The 21,133-nt window shown below is 47.4% G+C and overlaps 1 protein-coding gene and 1 pseudogene across 1 annotated transcript; one reads left to right on the top strand and one right to left on the bottom strand.

Annotated features, from left to right (window-relative positions):
- Positions 1-7,681: 7,681 nt before the first annotated feature.
- LOC136517401 (uncharacterized) lies at positions 7,682-8,450 on the bottom strand (annotated as a pseudogene).
- Positions 8,451-8,666: 216 nt separating this feature from the next.
- On the top strand, positions 8,667-13,184 carry LOC136517400 (ribosome production factor 2 homolog). Its single transcript, XM_066510955.1, has 6 exons — positions 8,667-8,990; positions 11,474-11,677; positions 12,017-12,262; positions 12,343-12,579; positions 12,682-12,747; positions 12,834-13,184. The coding sequence occupies exons 1-6, from the start codon at positions 8,919-8,921 to the stop codon at positions 12,939-12,941; spliced, it is 933 nt and encodes a 310-aa protein (XP_066367052.1). The 5' UTR covers positions 8,667-8,918; the 3' UTR covers positions 12,942-13,184.
- Positions 13,185-21,133: the final 7,949 nt, after the last annotated feature.

The following is a 21,133-nucleotide window of genomic DNA, read 5'->3' as shown; positions in this document are numbered from 1 at the left end:
TCTGACGCTGTGCCCACGATTAGTGCCCACACTACACTGTGCCCCGCGATCCCCGCCTTGAAAACGACATTGCACGAACAACTTGGCCTGGGTCATCACCACCTCCAAGCCAGCGCACCAAATCAGCCGCCCTCTCGGGGCCTCGGCACTGTGCACCAAGGTCTCAGCTATCTCAGGGTTCGTGTTCGCCGAGACCCCCTACTGCGGTGCAGCCTCGGCACCGACGGAGCCTCGGTCTCGCGCACAGTCAGTCCACAGCGGCTTGCACATTCGCCGCCGCACCCACTTCGAGGTAATCTCGGGGCTCCCACGACGCACAGGATCGGATGGGACTACCACGCCGCCCTAGTGCTCCAAGGACGGACCACTCCGACGACCACACCGCCACAGGAACAGGCCAAAGGGCTCGGACATGCCGCCCCAGTTGGCATGACGCCGTGTAGTTAGCATATGTATTGTCTTTGTCCTCCCTTCAACTATAAAAGGAGAGGACTTGGGCCACTTAGAGGGGGGCTCACGGGGAAGAACACCTGGTAACACGCACACATACACATCCCAGCGGCCTGAGAGCAACGTCTCAAGCAGTCCATACGACACCTCACCGAGACCTGAGATTAGCTCCCTCTCTCACTGTGCTTGTAACCCCCTACTACTAGCACTTCGGTGCAAGGAGTACAAGATCGATCTCTCAGACTGGACGTAGGGCATTGATTGCCTAAACCAGTATAAACCTTGTATCTCTTTGCATCACCATCCGGGAATAGGGGCACGCAGTTCAAATTCACTAGTCGGTTGAGGACCCTCCGGTCCGAAACACCGACAGGTCGGTTCGATCAAAGGTTATGGCGGACTTTGACTATCGGAGGAAGGTAGGCGTGGCCGGTTCGACCGTATAGACCTCGCGGCGCGTGAGCTTCTTACAGCGCTTGGAGTCATAGGCCGCTGACCCTCCGAAGATCATGAGGCAATGATCTAGCATCGGAAAGCTGTCGTCCTTCCCCTTGGCATCATCCACGGGCGGCTTAGGGTCCTTCCTATGCTCCCCCTTGTTGGAGCCTCCGGACAAGAACCACTTCATGAGACCATAGTCCTTGTATAGATGCTTGATGGGGAAATCATGGTTCGGACATGGTCCTTTGAGCATCTTCTCAAAGTGGTCCAGGGTGCCCTCGGTGGGCTTTTGACCCCCCTTGCGGTCGGTGATGGCCACGAAAGAGCCCTCGCGCCGCTGCTTGTTCTTCTTCTTGCTGGGACGGTTGGAGGTGCCTTCGCCGACGTCCTTGTCCCGCTTTACCTTGCCCTTGAGGCGGTCGAAGATCGCTCCGATCGCCTCCTCACCTAAGGCATGGCTGATGGTGATGTCGAGGAGCTCCTTGGTGGTTCGTGGGCCCTTACGTCCCAGCTTGTGAACCAGGGACTCGTAGGTGGTCCCAGACAGAAAGGCTCCTATGACGTCGACGTCGGCAATGTTAGGCAGCTCGTTGCACTGCCGGGAGAAGCGCTGGATATACCCATGAAGAGTTTTCCTGGCATTTTGTTGGTAGTTTTTGAGATCCCATAGGATCCTAGGATGCGCGTATGTGCCCTGGAAGTTTTCCACGAAGATCTCTATCAGGTCCGCCCAACTTTTGATTTTGTTGGGTGGAAGGTGTTCCAACCACGTTCGCGCTGAATCGACCAGAAACAATGGAAGGTTGCGGATAATGAAATCATCATTATCCACTCCACCGGCTTGGCAAGTAAGTCGATAATCCTCGAGCCACAGTTCAGGGTTTGTTTCCCCAGAGTATTTCGAGATGTTGGTCGGCGGTCAGTACCGTGGTGGAAAGGCGGTGTTGAGGATGTGTCGACCAAAGGCCTGAGGTCTCGGCAAGTCAGGGCTTGGGCTTTAGTCCTCGCCGCTGTCATAGCATCCACCACGACGAGGGTGGCAGCCGCGGCTGGCCCCCTCCCTCACGTCGTCGTGGGCACGCCTGCGAGCATCGAGGGTGTCGTGTGCATCACGGTTTGCGGTCGAGATGCTCGTGCACCGAGACCGCGGTACGTGGCCTGCCGCCTTGCTGCGCCTGCTGGACTGACATGTCCATGTTGGGTCGCTTTGTGGGTGTGCGCCGGCTGGCGTCGAGCTCGCGTCGTTGGGACAGCGAGCTCTCAGCCTGTTGCGCAGCTGCACGCTCGAGCAGCGTGCAAATCTCATGATGGGCCCAACGATCCTCAGGCATCGCGGGCCCTAAAAGACCCCGGAGCAAGACCGCTGCAACAGCGATATTCTGGCTTGCCTGGGTGAAGTGTGGGAGGGCTTCATCGTCCTTGATGATCCTCCGGTTCACGTCGCGGGCCACGACGCGCGCACGCCCACCGTCTCCATGGCACTCGATCTCTTGCTCGAGGTCCACGCATTCCTACTCGAGCTGGAGTCATGCTTCCTCGAGCTCTTGGTGCCGGGCCTTCAGCTGCTCCACCCGCAGGCGAGGTGGAGCCCCTTCCTCCCTCTCGACCTCATCGTTGAGGTCGTTCGTTAGGGTAACCTCTCCCTCGTGGATGCTTTCGACATGTCCCTCGGGGGTACCTACCACGAAACATTCACGAGAAGGGTGATGGCTCTCCCCACTGGAGTCAGAGTCGTAGGGCGACCCCGATTCTCTCGCGAGGAGGTCGTGGAAAGACTCCACAACATATTCGGTCATCCCCGTGAACTCGTCGTTCATGGGGAATGGAGGCGTGTGTTGTGGCATAAGGTGGCCAACGGTCTCTGCGGTGTTGCGGAGACCGAATGGGAGCGCTGTCGGGGCGCTTTGGATAAGGTATTCCGAGGAGAACGGCTCTCCTCCGGCAAGCTGCGTCATGATGTTGGCAAACGAGAAGGTCAGGTGGCGCAAGTCCTCCCGGGACGGTCGGGGTCCCAAGACGGCGCCGAGCTAGCGCTCTAACCTCCCATAGTCGAAGCCAAGGAGCTGGTCGCTCTTGGAGACACGGGCTTCTAGTGCGCGCAGCTGCAGCTCCTCAAGCGCCTCAACGATCATGTTGAAGCCGGCGGGGTGGAGAGGTTGGACGGCGGTGGGAGCCTGCGCCAACCCTCCCTCCATCGTAACGGTGAAGTCCAGGTTCCCAAAGCGCACATGCGCGCCCGAGACCCAGCTGACGCTGTGACTAGCCATCCAAGACCTAAAGTGGATGTCGAGACGTGCAAAAGACCCCTACCTGACGCGCCAACTGTCGGTGTTTCGAGTTACCATCAACGAGTAAATTTGTATTATTGCGCGTCTGGCTCGGATGGTGTGCTTAGAGGATACGAGGTTTATACTGGTTTGGGCAGAAAGTCCCTATATCCAGTTCGTCGCTGCTGTTCATGTTACTAGCACTGAAAGTTTGTAGCAGGGGGTACAAACAGTCGAGAGAGGGAAATGATCCCAAGTCTTTGGCGAAATGAGTGAATGGGTGCTGAGATCTCGATTGCTGCTCAGCCGAGTGCTCGCGTCGTGCTTCTTGTGTCGATCTCGATTGATCGGTTTTAATCAGATTAGCCCCCCTTCATGGGACGTCCTGTTTTCCCTTTTATAGGCCAAGGAAAAGCATGGGTTACAGCGAAGGAAAAGAGAAGAACGAGATAGAGAGAAGAAGCCCTTCAGGATCGTCGGGTCCTTCTTATCCTTCATGCGGGTCCCGTCGACCCTGTAGATGTCAACAGGGACAACTCCGCGTCGTGGCCCTGTATGTTTCTGGCGCCATGCGCAAGCGTCGTCTGCTGGTCATGGCGTTCCGTTCCGTCGCAGCGGACGTCGTGGTGAGCTGACGTGCCTGTCAGCGTTCGTACGGGGATTAGGCAGAAGAGCACTGGTACGCCCGACGCTGTTCTTGATGTGAATCTATAGGTATGGCCCGTCATGGCCACTGGTTACATCGGGGCGTGCCGGTCTCTTCCTTAGTGTCAGAGTTTTGACCCATGCCCACATGTTTGGACCTGGAGTGATTGGCGGTGGTATGGGTCCCCGTCGGGCGAGGCGGAGCCCGCCCCCAAAGGTTGGGCGAGGCGAATCATAAACCCCAGGGTCGGATGAGGTGGAGCCCATGGCCTCGGGGTCGGGCGAGGCGGAGCTCGCCCCTAGAGGTCGGACGAGGCGAAGCACAAACCCAAGGGTCGGGCGAGGCGGAGCCTGTGGCCTTAGGGTCGGGTGGAGCTGTAGTCGCGCTCTTGACTGCTCGGATGAATCAATGTTGATGGTCATTAGCTCCTCCTCTTCGGGTACCCTAGTATTGGTCCCCGACAACTGGATACATGCAGAATGAAATGGTAGATGAAGCAGAAGAGCTTTTTAACAGGATGCCTTTCAGAAACAAAAAAATCTTGGCTGGGATGATTGCAAGGTAACATAATGGGAAGAGTGAACAAGCTTTTGTTTTGCTCCGAGCACTCCATAGGAACGGGAATACGGGATGTTACCTTGCCTGTCTAGTAGCTTCTTTGCTTCTTAAAATAGTGAACTCCTTGAGACAGGAAAGCAAGTGCATTCACTTGGCCAGGTGTCAGTTTAATAGGTATGTTTGTAATGCACTGGTCACTAGCAGAAACATAGCCACATAGTAGTATCGTGTATTTCTTTCATACAACATTTATACAAAATAATATTTGGAAGAAGCAAGAGATACACTTGGAAAATATGCCGAGTCGAGATGTTGTCTCTTGGACTACAATAATATCCACATATGCGCATTCTGGTTTGGTAGATTTAAACCAATAGTTTTTCAAGTCTATGAATAGTTATTATGGACTAACTCCTCTGTTGGAGCACTATGCTTGCATGGTGGACCTACTTGAGTGAGCTGGTGATGTGAGGAGATGATCATTTTATTTACAATATGCTTATTCAGCCAGGTACAATGATCTGGAGTGCTCTTCATGGGGCATGCAAGATTCACAAGAATGTAGAAATTGGTAGAAGAGCAGCTGAGAAACTTTTGTCTATTGAGCCATCAAATGCTATAAACTATGTCATGTTGTCAAATATATACTCCTCCCATCTCCCAAGGGATTTGGGATGAAGTTGCGAAGGTATGAAAACTTATGAAAGAACAAGGTGTCAAAAGTAGACTTGTTGTAGTTGGATGCAGATAAAGAACTGAATCCACTCATTCACTGAAGATGAGGAACATGAGTAAATTTAAGATATATATGCTAACCACCAGCAGCTGTACACTTTGTTAAAGGCTAAAGCAACGTGCTTGACACTGAATTTGTTCTCCATGCCATAGATGAAGAACAGAAGGAGAGCTTGCTTCTGTACCATAGCGAGAAGCTTGTTGTTGCTTGCTTATGGTCTCCTTGTTACACCCAATATGTGTTGACTGTCATTCTTTCATCAAACACAAAGAGAGAAATTGACATTAGGGACGTGAATCAGTTCCATCATTTTAGGAATGGAAGCTGTTCCTAGTGACTTCACAAGTCTGGAAGCACTGAAACGCCTGCGTGTTTGAGGGAGCCAGGCCAAGTATTCAGACTTTGTTACACCGATGAGTTTGTGGTGTTAGTTTTTCAAAAATGAGTTTGTGGTGTTTCGCTGGTACTTGCACACTCCACTGACTCCGTAGGTTGCTCAAACCCTGACTCTTAATTTGTTTTCTGGTCGTTACCTTGTTTATTTTGTGGTGCTTTTGTAGTCATGTTTGCTAGCCGGCTTGGTGTTGGGTGTGTTTGGGGAGGGATCCATTTTGGCTTCCTCCTTTGTATTTTTCTTTCCTTTCTTTTTTTTTTCGAAATATCTTTCCTCTCTTAATGAAACGACGTGCAGCTCTCCTGCATCGTTTGAGAAAAAAAGGAATGGAAGTTGTTCATTGGTGATAAATTATCCTAGCACCAACAATGGGAGTTTGTTTTTCCGAGACCGTGCTTAGCACGTTTTTCATTAAGAGGCAATGGGAGGTTGGCACCCAATTTGGCAGTGCTGACCAATCAGGTCACCATCTGACATTAACAAAGATACCTGTGCAACCTACCCGTTGTTTACATTAATTTTCATGCTCTAGAAAACTGTTTGTACAGAAATGATTTCAAGTTTGACACCTTATGCATATATGTTTCTTTCGGGAAGCAGGCGAGCTTCATAGCAGGAAAGATTTTCTTGAAGAGGTTGCTGCAAATTTGACATGTGCAATGTTTGAAACAACACAAGGTGTTCTTCATGGTGCAAGACACATGGTATTTAACACTCCTACAATCTTACCCCTTTTTGTACTGCACACAACTTGCTAATCTAGTAGATTCATTCTATTTGACAACAATATTACATGTCCTCTTGTTTCTTCTTTGTTATCAGGCAGCTGTTTTGAGATAAGTTGTGAGCCGATTGTAAGAAAGCATATTCAAGGCATCTTCATGAATATAGCAGTTTGTCAACAAAGTCCCACACCTGAGGGCAAATGGGCAATACCATCATAGGTCCATATAATCAACTATCAGGTGCCAACGGCCTGTTTGGATCTTGTGAGATTCCACAATGGCTTGTGGAAGCTGGGATAGTCTCCAAACATCCACCAAGCTAGCTTCCACAATCTCAAAAGCTGAATGAACCTAGATTCTACCAGGTTATGGAATTTTGGATGGATCCAAACGCATCCTAAGTGGTTGAGAGAGAAACCACTTTGCAAGCGTGCATATGCACAATGGTTTCTTATTCAGAAAGCAGAGGAAGAAAAGCTCCTCAAGGATACGTGAGAATTTTCTAAGTGACTGTGTCGCAAGGCTGCATAATGGCAGGATAAGCAACAGAAGATGATACAGGATGATGTCTTCTGCAATTTCCTTCTTCCACCAATGGAAAAGGAAACTTGATCAGTATTGACAGCAAAAGCCGAACATTGCCGCCATATGGAATGTGGGAAACAGTTGCCGAACAAGGTTCCTGTTGCTCGTTGGATGAAGAAGGTGTTGACACTGATTTGGATATGAATCAGAGTTGAGAATTATGGCCTGCTTCCGAGGTCCTGGGAAGCCAACGACCTTTGTAACAGGTCTATACGTGGGTTCTATCAGTAACAGGTCTCAAGGTGTCGCTGAGCACCAACGAGTTTTAAAGTTTATGACTTATCATCAACCCACATGTGCGTGTAGGAGCATCAAACTACAATTACAGACAACGCAAGGATGATATTTAAGTTAGCACATTAGAACAAACACTATCGTACTATGTTCTTTAAGTTAGCACCAGACTGATAAGCTTCATGTTTTAGTCATTCTATTTTAGAATCTGCTCGTTGTATGGATATGCTAATTTTAGGCTGGCTTTCATTATTTTTATCTTTCACTTTGCATTCTTGTTTGTTCTTTTTGGCTTCTGTAATGATGGATGTCTGATCTTTATTTATTTATTCACCTTACTGTGCCCATTGCACATAGCTGTAGAAAAAAGATTCATATTGCATTTATACTGAGGCTTGTCTACCTGGTGAAAAGTATGTTTCCAATCCTTCAATAATATTTCTCGAAAGTTTATTTTTAAGCTTTTATGTTATCATTGCTAATTAAACTGACAAAATCTTTTTGATAGGTTATATTTAAAATTACTCTCAACTGGATAATTTTACTATCATTTTGTCTAATAGTGATGAGTCTGCTTCGTTTGGATGAAAAGGATTAGAGCCACACTTTTACGGCTCACTGAATGAATATTTTTTTATTGCAATTTATAACTGATGAACTGAATACAGTGCAAAGCAAAACATTTGCCTTTGCACTTCGGTTCATGATCACAGTAACAACAGCGGAATATATCCACAGCTGTAATAAATAATAGAAGAGAAAAAAAATCCCTCATTTCTGATTTCTGTGCCTGTATCTCTCCAATCTCCGGTGCCTGATCAGAGCAGAATCAGACATGGTACCCTGACGCCCAGCTCTTGCAGTGCTCGCCGTCGACCACCTCGCTGCCATCGTCGTCAAGCCGGAGCGCGAACGCGAGCGCCAGCGCGGCCCACTCGAGCACGAAGATGGCGGTGCCGAGCCCGCCGATGAGCTTGAGGATGACCTCGCCGTCCTCCTCCCGGACGTAGGACCGCAGCTCGGCGAGGAAGTCGGCGGAGCGCGGCGGCGCCCTGAAAGATGGCGGTGAGGATGGCCCCCGCAGTGTGGGCGGCGTGCGCGCGCCCGGCGCCGCCATCGGTGAAGGAGCCCGAGCAGCCCGCGGCGGCGAAGACGGCGGTGAGCGCGTGCAGGAAGACGAGGAGCAGGCCGCACGCCGACGGCGCGAGGCGGAGCGAGAGCGTGAGGAAGATGCACGCCGACGCCGACCCTGCACAGCAGGAAGGCCTTGTGCGCCGCGCGTGTGCTGCCCGCCATCGCCGTCGATCACCCTCTGCGCTGGCCGCTGGCGCCGGCTTGCTTCTTGCTCGGTCGGGACCTGCGTGCGACCGCGAGAGAGCAGAGAGATCGAGAGGGAACGGAAGGATGGATGCGGCGCAAGGAGTGGAGTGGACTGACCGGAGAGCGAGGAGGCGAGCATTAATAGGGCGGAGCGCGCGCGGCGGGAATGGAGCCGTTGGGCACCGACGGGTTAACGGCTAGTGCCGGGGAGGAGCCTGTCCGCCTGGCAGTCGCGTGCGACGGAAGCGAAGGGAGAGAGACGTTGAGGGCCGAGAACGAAAAGGGAAGAAAGGAACTGGCCTAAAGCGACACATGTGATGGCAGCCCAGTAACTAGTGAGCCGGAGAAGCCAGTAGGCCCATCGAGCTGGTTAGGTTAGCTGGCCAGGCGAGGCTGGCGCCGCCGTTTCTCCACTCCCCTTCGACGGCGCTTCTCTGGCTTGCCTAGCGGTGCGGGGTTTTCTAGGGTTTAGTGGTCCGGTGCTGTATTGTCAGGTAGCCGCCTCCCCTCCTCTTCAGCTTGTTCTCCGCGGCGGCGGCTTCGATCGGAGCCGAAGGAGAAGATGGTGGCGGCGATCAGGGTGCCCAAGACCCAACGCGCCAGGCGGGAGCTCCTCAAGCACGCGCCCAAGCTCGTAAGCTTCTGTCTCTGCCCCTCTCCCACCCCTGTTCCCTTTCCAAAACCTCCTTGCGGCGAGCAGGAGCGGGGAGTTAGAGCAGGTTCGCAGACCCATCGAACCTCCAGTCCAGTGTTAGAGTAGGTTCGCGGGTCGAATCGCTCCGTTCTCCCGGCTAGCTCGCCAAACCCGCGGGTGCCCGAGGGTCGAAGGGTCGACCCTATTGGATGGCCGCACGCTGCTACTACTACTAACTGCTATAATCTGTTATGCTCACAGCTGTATGATTAGTGCACACAGCGGTATGATTAGTGTGCTGTCCGTCAGGATCCAGCACTACTACTCGCCTTTCTATATGCACAAAAAATTTCAGAATTAAGATAGCTCGCTAGTGTTGAGTAGACTTCCTGTGAACAAAAATAAGTTCAGGTACACTACTTAAACATAGTCATGACCACGTTTTGTGAGTCTCTAGGATCTAACTTCCAACATTCTTGAAAGATAGTAACTAGAACCACCAAATCAGCAGCATATGCCAGTATGTCACTCAAAATACATGCTACATCAATTAATGCATCCAAATCTACTAGCTACCATCTCCAGCTCCAAGGTTCAGAACTCCTAGGAACTTGGAGAAGTTCCCTTTGATCTTGTCTCCAGCAGGACCTCTTTTTGTTGGACTTCAGAAACTACTGTCAGCATCACCAACATGTAACAACAGGGTATGCAATTTTGATGGTAACAACACTTAAGTAACGGGCCTTGCTTTAACACCAAAAGTTCAGTAGCCAAATGGAAACACATACAATGTACCAAATATGGACGTGAATAATGATGATGGAGACCTTAATGCCATCGGTTAACTGAAGCATTATACAATAATGCTGACTACCATAATAACTGTCTGTAGACCCAGGATTAATGTTGTTCTTGATGGAGGAGGAAAAAACTTTGCAGAATAGTACTATCAATCCCAAGAGCTTCAATAGTTGCAAGCAACGTCACTGCAGAAACTTCTCGTGTACCTGAATTCGCCTTAGTCATCGTATGTTCGTATGCACTAACTATACAGATCAAGTTAACGACAAAAATACTGTAGAAACTTGAAAGCCCTAACTAATGGCGGAGATGCAGCTCCGAGACTAGGTGATAAGATCGGCAGGGACGCAGCTATAGTCAGCAACGAGCTGGATCTAACAGCGGCAGGGACCAGGGAGTGGGGAATGGAGGCGGCGGAGGTCGGACGTAGCGATCGGGATTTTTCCGAGAAGCGAGAACAGAACGCCTTGTTTGCCAAAATGTTCGGTTCGATCCTAGGTTCAATGGGTCGTGATCTTGTCTGCCCCTGTATCTTTTGGGTTTGCTCTGCTTTGACCCGTGGGCAGATTTTAGGGGCGGACTGTGTTCAAGAAAGGTTCGACCGGAACCCCTTGCAGGTCTAGTGGGGAGGCACCTGTCAGGTGACCCAAGCAGCTTCCCACCAGCGTATCTAGGTTCTAGGTCGGCAGGATGAGCGACTGTGCGGGTTCTCCACCAAATTTGGTGCCCCTGACTTTTTTTTTAAAAAAAATGCAGATTAGTTGCGACACTCCAACGAGATATGGGATCGGAAGAGAGTAAGCGTAGGAAATCTTTCGAGAGAATAGAGATTGCTTCATCAGATATCTAAACTACTCTCAGATCAGAATACCCATCAATAAGGGTAATGTATATGCCAGCTCCTTATCCGGATTTTGCACCTCATATAATCTACAAATTACAAACTAGCTAGCCTAATCTGTGTGGTATGGCCATGCTGATCTAATATATACGCAGGCCTTCAAAATGTGTGGTATGGCCTTACTGCTCGCTGTGGGCTGCCGCCAGAATCTGTCACCCTTCTTGCCTGTCCCTCCCCTAGTTGTCCGCTCCAATTGGCTTCGTGTGTTGTGTGTCCCAAACACACACTTTAGTGTTTTTTCTTGGCAAACACACATGGAAATAGGACAGAAGTATCATACTTGCTTGCATAGCTTATATATGTGTGATTGCTATTTGCCCCTTGAAAAAATGATTTATTGCTATTGGATACTGGTAGGGCACCTCGTCGTCATACAATGTCCTGATCAGCCACTACCATGGAACACCCTGGCTGTGCTGCCGCCCTGCGGGGTCAGCGTGCAGGAACCATCTTAGAACAAACAGTATAGCCAAGGCAATCTCAATCTTTAGCAAGTCTTGTGTGATGTTCATATCCTTTCTAGTGATGAAACTCTATATAATCTTTATCAAATCAAGCAGTGGGTTGGCTTGCTGGTTAAAGACACGAACTGTTGGCACAATGCGCAATGCACTATGCTTTATGCTGAAAATCATGTGGTATTCTTGATCTTAGCTATCTGTTATCCGCTTAAGGAGGTTCTGCTTAATTTGAACCTTGTATGTAGTGGAAATAGAAATAGCATGTTTGATGCTTTGTGTTTCAATCTCACATCTGTTTTCTGCTCTGATAATTTTGCCAGGTTGAGACCAGCAAGAATACACTGATCCTCCATGGTACCAAGACTAGTGCTGTGTTGAACTCTGTGCTGTCAGATATTTACCACCTAAAGCGTGATAATGCTGTGAAATATACCAAGAAGAATGACAACATTAGGCCTTTTGAAAGTGGTGGAGAATCTTCTCTGGAATTTTTCTCCCTCAAGACAGACTGCAGCCTTATAGTGGTGAGTGACATCATTTTGACTAGTTCATAGTTTGCCATTTGGATGAACGATTGAAGTACTTGACACCATTGAAAAAAATGATGTGATCCTGTATTTGCTGATGTTGTAACAATTCATAGTGTGGAGTAGAAGTAGAATAATCTAGTGGCTACACAATTAATTGCTGTCAACCATACCTGCTAAATCCATCTGTAAATGAAATGAGTATAATATTTTCTATTTCTGTTTCAATGCCTTATCCTTGTGTCATTGTATCTTAAACGTGGTGATTTGTACCCTTGTTTTAAAGAGATTATCTCACTCCATTGTTTTCAACTGTTTGTTTAACTCATGATGCAGTATGGTTCTCATTCAAAGAAGAGGCCCAACAATTTGATTTTGGGAAGAACGTATGACCACCACATATATGACCTTGTTGAAGTAGGAGTTGAGAACTACAAGTCGATGGAATCTTATGTTTATGATAAGAAGCTAGCACCAAAACTTGGATCGAAGCCTTTCTTTGCTTTCATAGGGGAACACTTTGAGAGTGCTGAAGAGCTGAAACATTTGAAAGAAGTGCTGCTGGATCTTTTCAGAGGAGAGGTGCGCCATTTTGTAATTACAGGGTGGTATGCCATGATAATCTCTTGAACTTCATAATAAACTGTTGCTGTTGAATGCAGGTCGTAGAGAATCTAAACCTTGCTGGTGTGGATCGGATCTATGTGTGCACTGCAATCTCTCCTACTACTGTCTACATGATGCACTGTGCTCTCCGTCTAAAAAGGTCAGGTACATCTATTCCCAGGATGGAGCTGGTCGAAGTTGGACCTTCAATGGATCTGGTTGTAAGGAGGCACAGACTTCCAGTTGAAAGCTTAAAGAAAGAAGCTATGAAGACTGCTGAACATGCTAAGAAGGTAAACCCAATGGAACTAACTTCTGCCTTTTTCTGTGTTCTCACTGAAATCTTCCTCCTGAGTCACTGATATTCACATCTATCGTGAACCTTCTTGTTGCAGATGAAAAATGTCACTAAGGATCCAGTGCAGGGCAAGCTGGGCAAGGTCTACATGCCAGACCAGCAGGTTCGTACTGAGTTTTGCTTCCAAAAAACTTGTAGCAGGATTGCCTTTGACATGATAACCTGATTCACTGTTTTGACTGAATTCAGGTTGGGAAGTTGACCTTATCAAACGACATAAAGGGACTAAAGAGGGAGCGTCGCGAAGCCAAGAAAAACAATGAGGACTCGAAGAAGCAAAAGGTCAACCCTGAGTAAAAGATCGCTGAAGTTTACATTTGTCTTGGATACAAGCCAGATTAAGAATCCCTGCTTGTAACTGTTCCCAACTGCTGTGTTATCCAGCTTGCTGTCAGATTGTGTGGTAAATAGTTTAGTGCCATCTTCTTAGGAAACCTTTGGTATCACTTAGTTCCACAACAGTGTTGTGTACCAATTCATTCATGTTAGACAAGCTTGGAAATTTTGAGAATGTTATCCTATTTGCTAGTCCTGGTGTCACTGGTCCATGATGAAATAGATGGCATTTCTATGATTGTATCAATGTGGTTCATATTGCCATGCAATCTGTTCTGTGTTCGTGTGCTGTGCCAAGATCACGAGTCATTTCCTCCACTTATGTCTATCGTCTTGCTCTTGCTTCTGGATAAGTGTACCTGGTCTTGGAGCAAGTCACATATCACTGGCAAAGAATAACAAGGCTTTGGAGGTTATGTATGGCTGGGCGATGTGAGAGTAAGCCCAAAACGAAAATGCGAAAGAAAGGCCGCTCCCCCACCGTATACTTCCATATATTGGTAAAACCATCCTGTCTTCAGATGCTTCTGTTCTAACTGGCCATGCATTACGTTGGTGGAATTGCTGCTTTCGTCTCAGACTTTCTCATGAAACGCTGAAAGTCAATTTCATCACTTAATTATCAGAGTGGGAGTGGCCGTTTCAATTTTCATTTTTTTCTTTTCTTTTGGAGATGCGACCATCTAGACACGGGGACAGGAGCACTCGGCGGAGGGGAAGCAGCATGGACCTGTGGGCTGTGGCCACGAGCCCACGACGTCCTATGTGGGAGAGCGATTGCGCGAATGGTTGAAGGGTGTTTTTAGGATAGATAAATTGATTTAGAATGCTACTTTCTCCATTTCAAATTATTGGATGTTTTTTTTCCAGATACATAGCTTTTGCATTTAGATATGCACTATGTATAGATACATAGTAAAAACAATATAACTAGAAAAGCTAAAGTGTTTTATAATTTGAAATGACGATTAAGACGGATGATTTAGAATGCTACTTTCTCCTTTTCAAATTATTGGATTTTTTTTTCAGATACATAGCTTTTGCACTTAGATATGCATTATGTATAGATACATAGTAAAAACAATATAATTAGAAAAGCCAAATTATTTTATAATTTGAAATGACAGTTAAGACGGATGATGGAATATGACAGACATTTGGATTCATTACATGTTCCAGGAATTTAGTAACCTTATAGGTAAGGATAGAAAGGGCATTTTTACTTGTGTATGTATGGACACCATGAAACCCTAGACTATTTGATGATAACAAGGCACAACAACATGAGATGCCATGTAAGTGAGAGATGAGATTAATTAAAAAAGAGTTAAGTTCATCAGCAGCCCTTAAACTTGTAAGGGTGTCACACTTAAGTCCACACACTTTAAAAATGTATTTTTGGGTCTCTAAACTTGTTGAATGGTGCATTGTAGGTTCATGTCAGCCATATGGTCGTTTTATGCTGTGACATGCTAGCATGACATTTTTTTTACATTTAACCCCTTCCCTTCCCTCTTTTCCCATGAATGAGTCCTTCACTACTACACCATAATATCTAACGACCACGTGTAATTTGTGGTCGTCGGGTTCTATCATTTCGTCTATCCACGCATCGTACAAGGATACCCGACGACTAAATTTTTGTCGGTCATTATTTGGCGCGCTCTCATGGTCGCTAGCCTGCTTGATCTATTTTACTGCTCCCCTCTCCACTAACTCTTTTGTCCCCTTCACGATCTATTCTCCCCCACAACGCCAAGGTCATTTCAACCATGCCAAGATCGATCTATTCTCCCGGCACAAATATCGAACTGATTTCACCATGTGAAAATCGATTTGTTTCCTACTAGGTTTCTCAGACCACCACCTATATCATAGAACCCTTGATTTCCTCTTGCCAAGCAGCCCTGACCCCTGCAATTTCGAATCCATGGAGCTGTCTCCTCCGCCCTCAACGGCTCAACGCCCATGCGCCTAGGTGAATCCCATGCCTGCATCGTACCTACTCTCATAATGGTACACAGGTAATTTTGATCTTTTATAATGTCACACAAGTAAAAAGGCTCTAAATTGTTAGAATGTTTTTCATTTTTGTTTTATATTCTCCAAATTATTCTTTTTTTTGTTAGACATTTTCCTTTTATTATTTCTTGTTGTATTTTCAATTCATTCAACACACATAGCAACACACGAGGACGTGTGCATTGGGCGCGATTTTTTTTTTCAAAAACATTCGGCTGATCTTTTTGTTAATTTAAATCTAATGTTGACCCATTAGGCTTGGGCTTGTTCGATACTACAATTTGGTACGATGAACATTTGGCTGATCTTGACAAACGGCATGTATAAACATTGGACAAATACAATGAACTAGCCTGTATAAACAACTAGGTATAATAGTTGCTCGTGCCACATAATGAACCGGCATTTTTTAACATAACAAAATAGAACATGATGCCGTATACCAAAGCGGCCCGCATAGACATCCGGCCTGCCTATTGAACCGGGCCGCATGCTGGGAAGTCCAACCCAAAGCAGGTAGTGCTAAAAAAAAACTAGAAACACCCGATTTTGCTAAGAAAAAAAAAGCTAGAAACACCCGATCTTCTCATAAAAAAAAAGGATAGAAACACCCGACGTACTATTTGTCGGTTGTCTTTTCTAGCTGTAGCAACCGGTTGTTGGTGGACCAGAAAACACACGAATGACAGGTAGACAGCCCGCAGGACAATATCATGCACATGCAAAATTGCTCTCCACGTGCGTTTGAACTTTTCTTCCTTCCGGTTGCCACGTAAAATCACCATTTTGGCAAGTATTGTGTACTTCCCTTTGCTTAGCCGTGTCGTGTCCGTGTCCATTAAGTCTGCGGTCTACTCCTGTCTCCTGGTCATCAAGCGCCCAGCCTGCAAGGCCTTGTTACACAAGGTGAGGTCTCTGAAACCCATCCATCCTTAATGTTTAATTAGGTCTAGTCAGCTTATTATTAGGCCACCTTAGCCACTATATTTTATGGGCACCAATAGAGCTTCCTCACCAAGAAACTTGAGGTATATATAATCATCTTGTGACAAACATTAGCCTTCAACAACAACATCTCTACTGGCAATATCGTGTTGAGGACCATGAGAGAGAGAGCGAGGCAGCTCGGCGTCGGGGCCCTACTCCTGCTGCTGCTCTGCGTGGCCGCGTGCTTCCAAGGCGCTCGCTGCGCTGGGGGCGGTGCTGGGGCCGGCGCAAGGGGCGGCGGCGGAGGCGGAGGAGGTGGTGGTGGTGGTGGTGGGGCCGGTGCAAGGGGTGGCAGTGGAGGAGGTGGCGGTGGGGCTGGCGCACGGGGCGGAGGGGGGAGCGCTGGAGGGTCCAGAGCCGCGGGAGGAAGGAACCCATCCTCTGGTAACTCTGCCGGTGGGTCTGGAGGGGTGGGCTCCGGCGGCTGGAACAATGACTACTACGATGGATATGAAGCAGGAGGAGCGCAAGGGCACCGAAATGGCCGCAATGGAGTTTGGATGGTCTCAGGTGCTGTTGCCGCCCTTGTGGCCGCCACTCTCTTTTAGTCTGATCCCGATGATCTGCGGAGTAAGAGCTCGTAAATGCTACTCCTAATGCATGTTTATATCCACCTTTCGAATTTGCTGCCATTATTTAGATTTTTAGCCATGGTATGTAACTACTATATTTATATAACAAACTACAAAGAAAAAATAATAGAGAACAGAATTATCATGTCACCAAGTGGCATAGCACTCTGTATTTGGCTTTGCACCATTCATCCGGTACGCCGTGTGATGACAAGGTAGTGCAAGAACGGACGGACTCCGGAGTTTCCAGTGGTGTTTTACTGTTCACGTTTTTCTATACTTATTTGTTTCTGTTCACACAGTTGGAATAGTTTGGTGCATGCCATTGCCATCAACATCCAAACTATCACGTCCGTATACTGGATGCAATTGAGCGGAGCCAATCTGAGACAAAAGAAACAAAAAAGGTCACATATTTTTTATTTTTTGATTGATGAACTAGTGAACAAACGTAAGATTGTAAGATATATTGATTCATAGGGGGGGGGGGGGGGGGGGGGGGGGGGGGGGGCAGGGGCGGATCCAGCGGTGGGGCGGGGGGGGGGGGGGGGGCTCAAGCCCCCCCCTACCCAAACCGAATCAGTGCAAATTACTGTAGAGACCCTATGAATTTTTAGGCAAAGTTCTATAGTATAGGGGGGCTGAGACTTAAGATCGAGCGGCAGTGTTGTTCAGTCCCCCTAAAATATTTCCTGGATCCGCCGCTGGGGGGGGAAGGGTGTGTCTCGGAACACTCGGGTGTTTCAGGGGACATATGACACCCGAGTGACACATCCTCTAAAATCTCTCGATTGCAACAAACAAATATAATCGAGTGTCATATCCCAGCCAAACGCTCGATTCCTATAACCACTCGATCCAGATCTAACGATGCATGTACAATATATCAAATAAATACAAAAATAAAATAATAAAAACAAAAAATAGTCAGATTATTTCTATGGAAGTCAAATTGGATCTTTTCAAAGGGAAATCAAATAAAACATACAATTTTTTAAAGAAAAGGCCAAAAAGATATCAGATAATTGTTCGAGTAATTCTTAATATTCTTATTTACAAATAATTAATTTACACCAATTGAATATAAGACTTACACCCAAAACAGAAATAGTAAAATATGATTCAATAAAATGTAATATATCTCTGTTAAAGGAATAAATATACATACGTACACGTTAGGGCGAGGCTACTGTTTCTAAAGACACGGGGGCGAGTTGTGAGCCTGCCTGTTCTACTCGAAGGCAACATGCACAGGGGTCGAGGTGGGGGACCATGTGGTCTGGCCGTCCGGGCAGTTCCAGGGTGGGCGTGGCGTGTGTGGTCCCGGGCAGGGCGGCCTATTTGGTAGGCTGGCTGGGCTGGCTGGTGTTGTGCTTATCAGCCCAACCGTTCGGCAGCCCAGCCCCAGCCGCCCCAGTGAACGGCTGGTGTTATAAGCCGCAGCGTGCGTTGGCGTCTCTTACTTTCTCCCCTTTCTCCCGTCGGTGGCTAGGGTTCCCCGCACAAGCGTCGCTGGTCACCGTCTCTCCGTGCGTTTCTCGGCGGTGGTCTGCGCCGCGTCGCCGTCCTCATCGACGGCGCCTTCGCCCAGCAAGGTAACCCTCGAATCCCATGCCACCGTCCTCTCACCTGGCCGCCTCTGAGCCCCAGCTGTTCGTCTTGTAGTTTGACCCCCGCACGGCTAGGGTTTCCCCGCACTCTCGTCGGGCCTCAGTGACAGTGCTCTCCACCTCTCTCCCCAGACCCAGCCTCCATCAACGGCGACTCCCTCCAACACGGTGAGCCCCCCGGAACCCGACGCCGCCGCGGTCTCACCCGGCCGGATCTATTCATGTCTTTTCCTGTATGTGTAGGATAGAAATCCCCAAATCTTGTGAGATTGAATGTACGTTTATTTGAGGAGAACAGCTTGTATCAAGTTGAAAAATGTTACAGATTTGCAAATAAATGCAAGGAATTCCGGCTGTGTAATGAATTTGCGTTGTTATTTTTTTTCTATATTACATATCTGCTCTACCTACAGATCTATGTTTTTGCTTACTATACCGTATGCTCCACCTCCGCCTCCCACTGTTTCCAAGGCCAATCCATGTTTTAGCTTACTATACCGTATGCCAATCCATGTTTCCAAGGCCAAATCAAGTTGCCACGGTACACATCTAAGATTGGTTCTATTTATGTTGGCTCTTTTTCAAATGATGAGAATGAGAACCACTACAAATCAATCACAGTCTCACCTTGTCACCCACACACTTTGACTGGGATTTTGTGGGCACTGCTGGAGTTGGTACAATTGTAATGTTGAACATTGGGTCCTTTGACTATATTTCTTCTCGTGCAGTCCCATACCCTGTAGTTATATAGTTTATCAGTGATTATTGATCTAGGAAATTGGACCCAAGCATGTTTTGTAGTAACTCTTGGCCTAAGGGACCTCTACATCAAATTGGCATTGTACATGTCATCCTTGTACATCTGATGTGGCTGTTTGCTTTCAATCAAAGTATACTAGTAATTGATATATTTAATGCAATGTCGAAGGTAGTATGATTATGCAAGCAAATTATGTATTCCCTTCCTTTATTTTTTGCTTGTCGTCCTATAATGTGCACCTGAACTTTACAAACTAACATGGAAGTATGACTAATGAATTTACAACACTACTATTCCGGTGGTCAAAATGTGAGACAAGGAATTTTCTGTTAATATTCTATTTTCATATTATGTTTAACATGACACATTTAATGTTCTTCACCACTACAAATGTTCTATTTTGATATTATGTTTAACATCTTACTAGTGTGCTCTATGTTTGCACTGCAGACATTTCAGGGATGTTTCGTCCGCTGGTGACCAACGCTGCCCAAACTGGCAGCGTTGTCTACTTCGTCTTGCTCTCCACCTGCTGGCAGCCATTACAACCTCCGCTCAAAACGCCGCAAACGGATCCAAAAGGCAAGTTCTCTTTTCGGTCTCCCACTCTCAGCTTTGCGTACTGGAACTACCCTCCGTATGACATAACATATGCATCCATGTACGTAATCCCTTCGAATGTCGATCCTTGCATCAGATGAGCCAGGACCGTGCTTGCTGGGATGACAAAACCTGCTCTCTACTTGACCTAATCATCAAGTAGAAAGACCTCTGTCACTGGAACGCCACTGGTCCAACCTCACTAGGGTGGACCAATGTCGTTCATGGCTTCAATGAAGTCACGAGGCTCGGGTACAACAAGAAAATGTGCCAGAACAAGTACAACGAGCTGAAACGTTTGTATTTCAAATGGCGCGATGGACAGACCCATACTGGCCTAGGCCGTGACCCGCTTACTAGAGAGGTTACAGCTGACCCCGAGTGGTACGGTGCCAGCCCCGGGGTACTAACTACACGCTTTTCCTTGACTTTTTTTAGCAATTAGGTTCCCACTAACTCAGTGCTAACTTCGCCATCACTGTAACATGTGCAGGAAAGTAGCCAACCCGCTAGAGACAAGTTCAGATGCCCCCAATGCTGTGAGCAACTGATCACGATTTTGGGATGCACCCCACGTGACAGGGGCGAGTTGCTATCGACGAGGGGCCATCAACCTAACAAGTCACTCAGTAGTGGAAGCCCTCGCACTCCTCCATCCTTGTCGGACGAGCCGATCTTACCATGTAGTGGTGGTCAGCCCTCGAAGAGAGTCCATAGGGAATATTCTGTTAACAGTCCTCGCAGTAAGAAAAGTAGCCAGACTCCATCCGTAGAAGACTGCCTTGAAGACCTGGGCCACATTATTAGGGAGGCTAGGTCCCAGAAGGCCCGTCAAAGCACAGATGCTGAGGAGTTGGCCCAAGTCCATGAGATTCTGTTACAAGATGGTATTAGCGAGATTGATGTAGTATTCGTGCAAGCCCTAAACCTTTGCAACAACAGGCTCCGTCGTCAGGCCTTTCTTAATATGAAATCTAAAGAGGGCCGGTTGAACTGGATCAATGTGATGTGGGGGTTCGTGTGCTCCACAAAGTCCCAGTGATCAGCACATTTGTTCGGACTACGATTTTTTCTACTGTTTTCTGTTTTCCACCATGTGCATGTTGAGTTGATTCTGTTCGTTGTTTCATTATGTTCGTTTTGTTTGTTTTAACAAAGACCGTTATGGAGAACTAATGTGCATGTTGTTGTCTCGTGTTTTGAATAAAATATTTGTGTCATGCTGTGAGCGTTGTAAGACCTTATGCATGTATCACTTTTCTCTTATTCATTCCTTACATACATTTGTCTAAAGTGGTTGTGCCACCTACCTAGTTCAGGTATCTTGACATGTTCACTTATTAGCAAATGTTTTTTCCTCAATATATGCATTAGCGTCTTACTGATTTCTGCCCATTTGCAGGTAGCATAATGAGCAGCACTGATGAGTCGTCGTACAGCGACACTTCCAGTGATGGACCGAGCACTGTGACCTTGGCGAAGACAGCAGTCATCCTTCTGAGGTTGAAAGGTATTATGTCGCAGCAAATGCTTGAGGTAAATCCTCCTTGTCCCATTCCTAAGCTATCTGGAGCCCAATGGATGCAGCTTACCCTTGCT

The sequence above is a fragment of the Miscanthus floridulus genome, chromosome 17 (genome assembly GCF_019320115.1).
Source record: "Miscanthus floridulus cultivar M001 chromosome 17, ASM1932011v1, whole genome shotgun sequence".
NCBI classification, from domain to species: Eukaryota; Viridiplantae; Streptophyta; class Magnoliopsida; order Poales; family Poaceae; genus Miscanthus; species Miscanthus floridulus.
The sequence above is the reverse complement of the archived record's forward strand: the minus strand, read 5'-3'. Positions and strand labels throughout refer to the sequence as shown.

What these genes read in the sequence shown, in the direction of transcription:
- LOC136517400 (XM_066510955.1), top strand. Translation starts at nt 8,919, where the DNA reads ATGGTGGCGGCGATCAGGGTGCCCAAGACCCAACGCGCCAGGCGGGAG. An exon ending in TCAAGCACGCGCCCAAGCTC is followed by an intron (nt 8,991 to 11,473) that starts GTAAGCTTCTGT and finishes TAATTTTGCCAG; the next exon opens with GTTGAGACCAGCAAGAATAC. An exon ending in CTGCTGAACATGCTAAGAAG is followed by an intron (nt 12,580 to 12,681) that starts GTAAACCCAATG and finishes TTCTTGTTGCAG; the next exon opens with ATGAAAAATGTCACTAAGGA.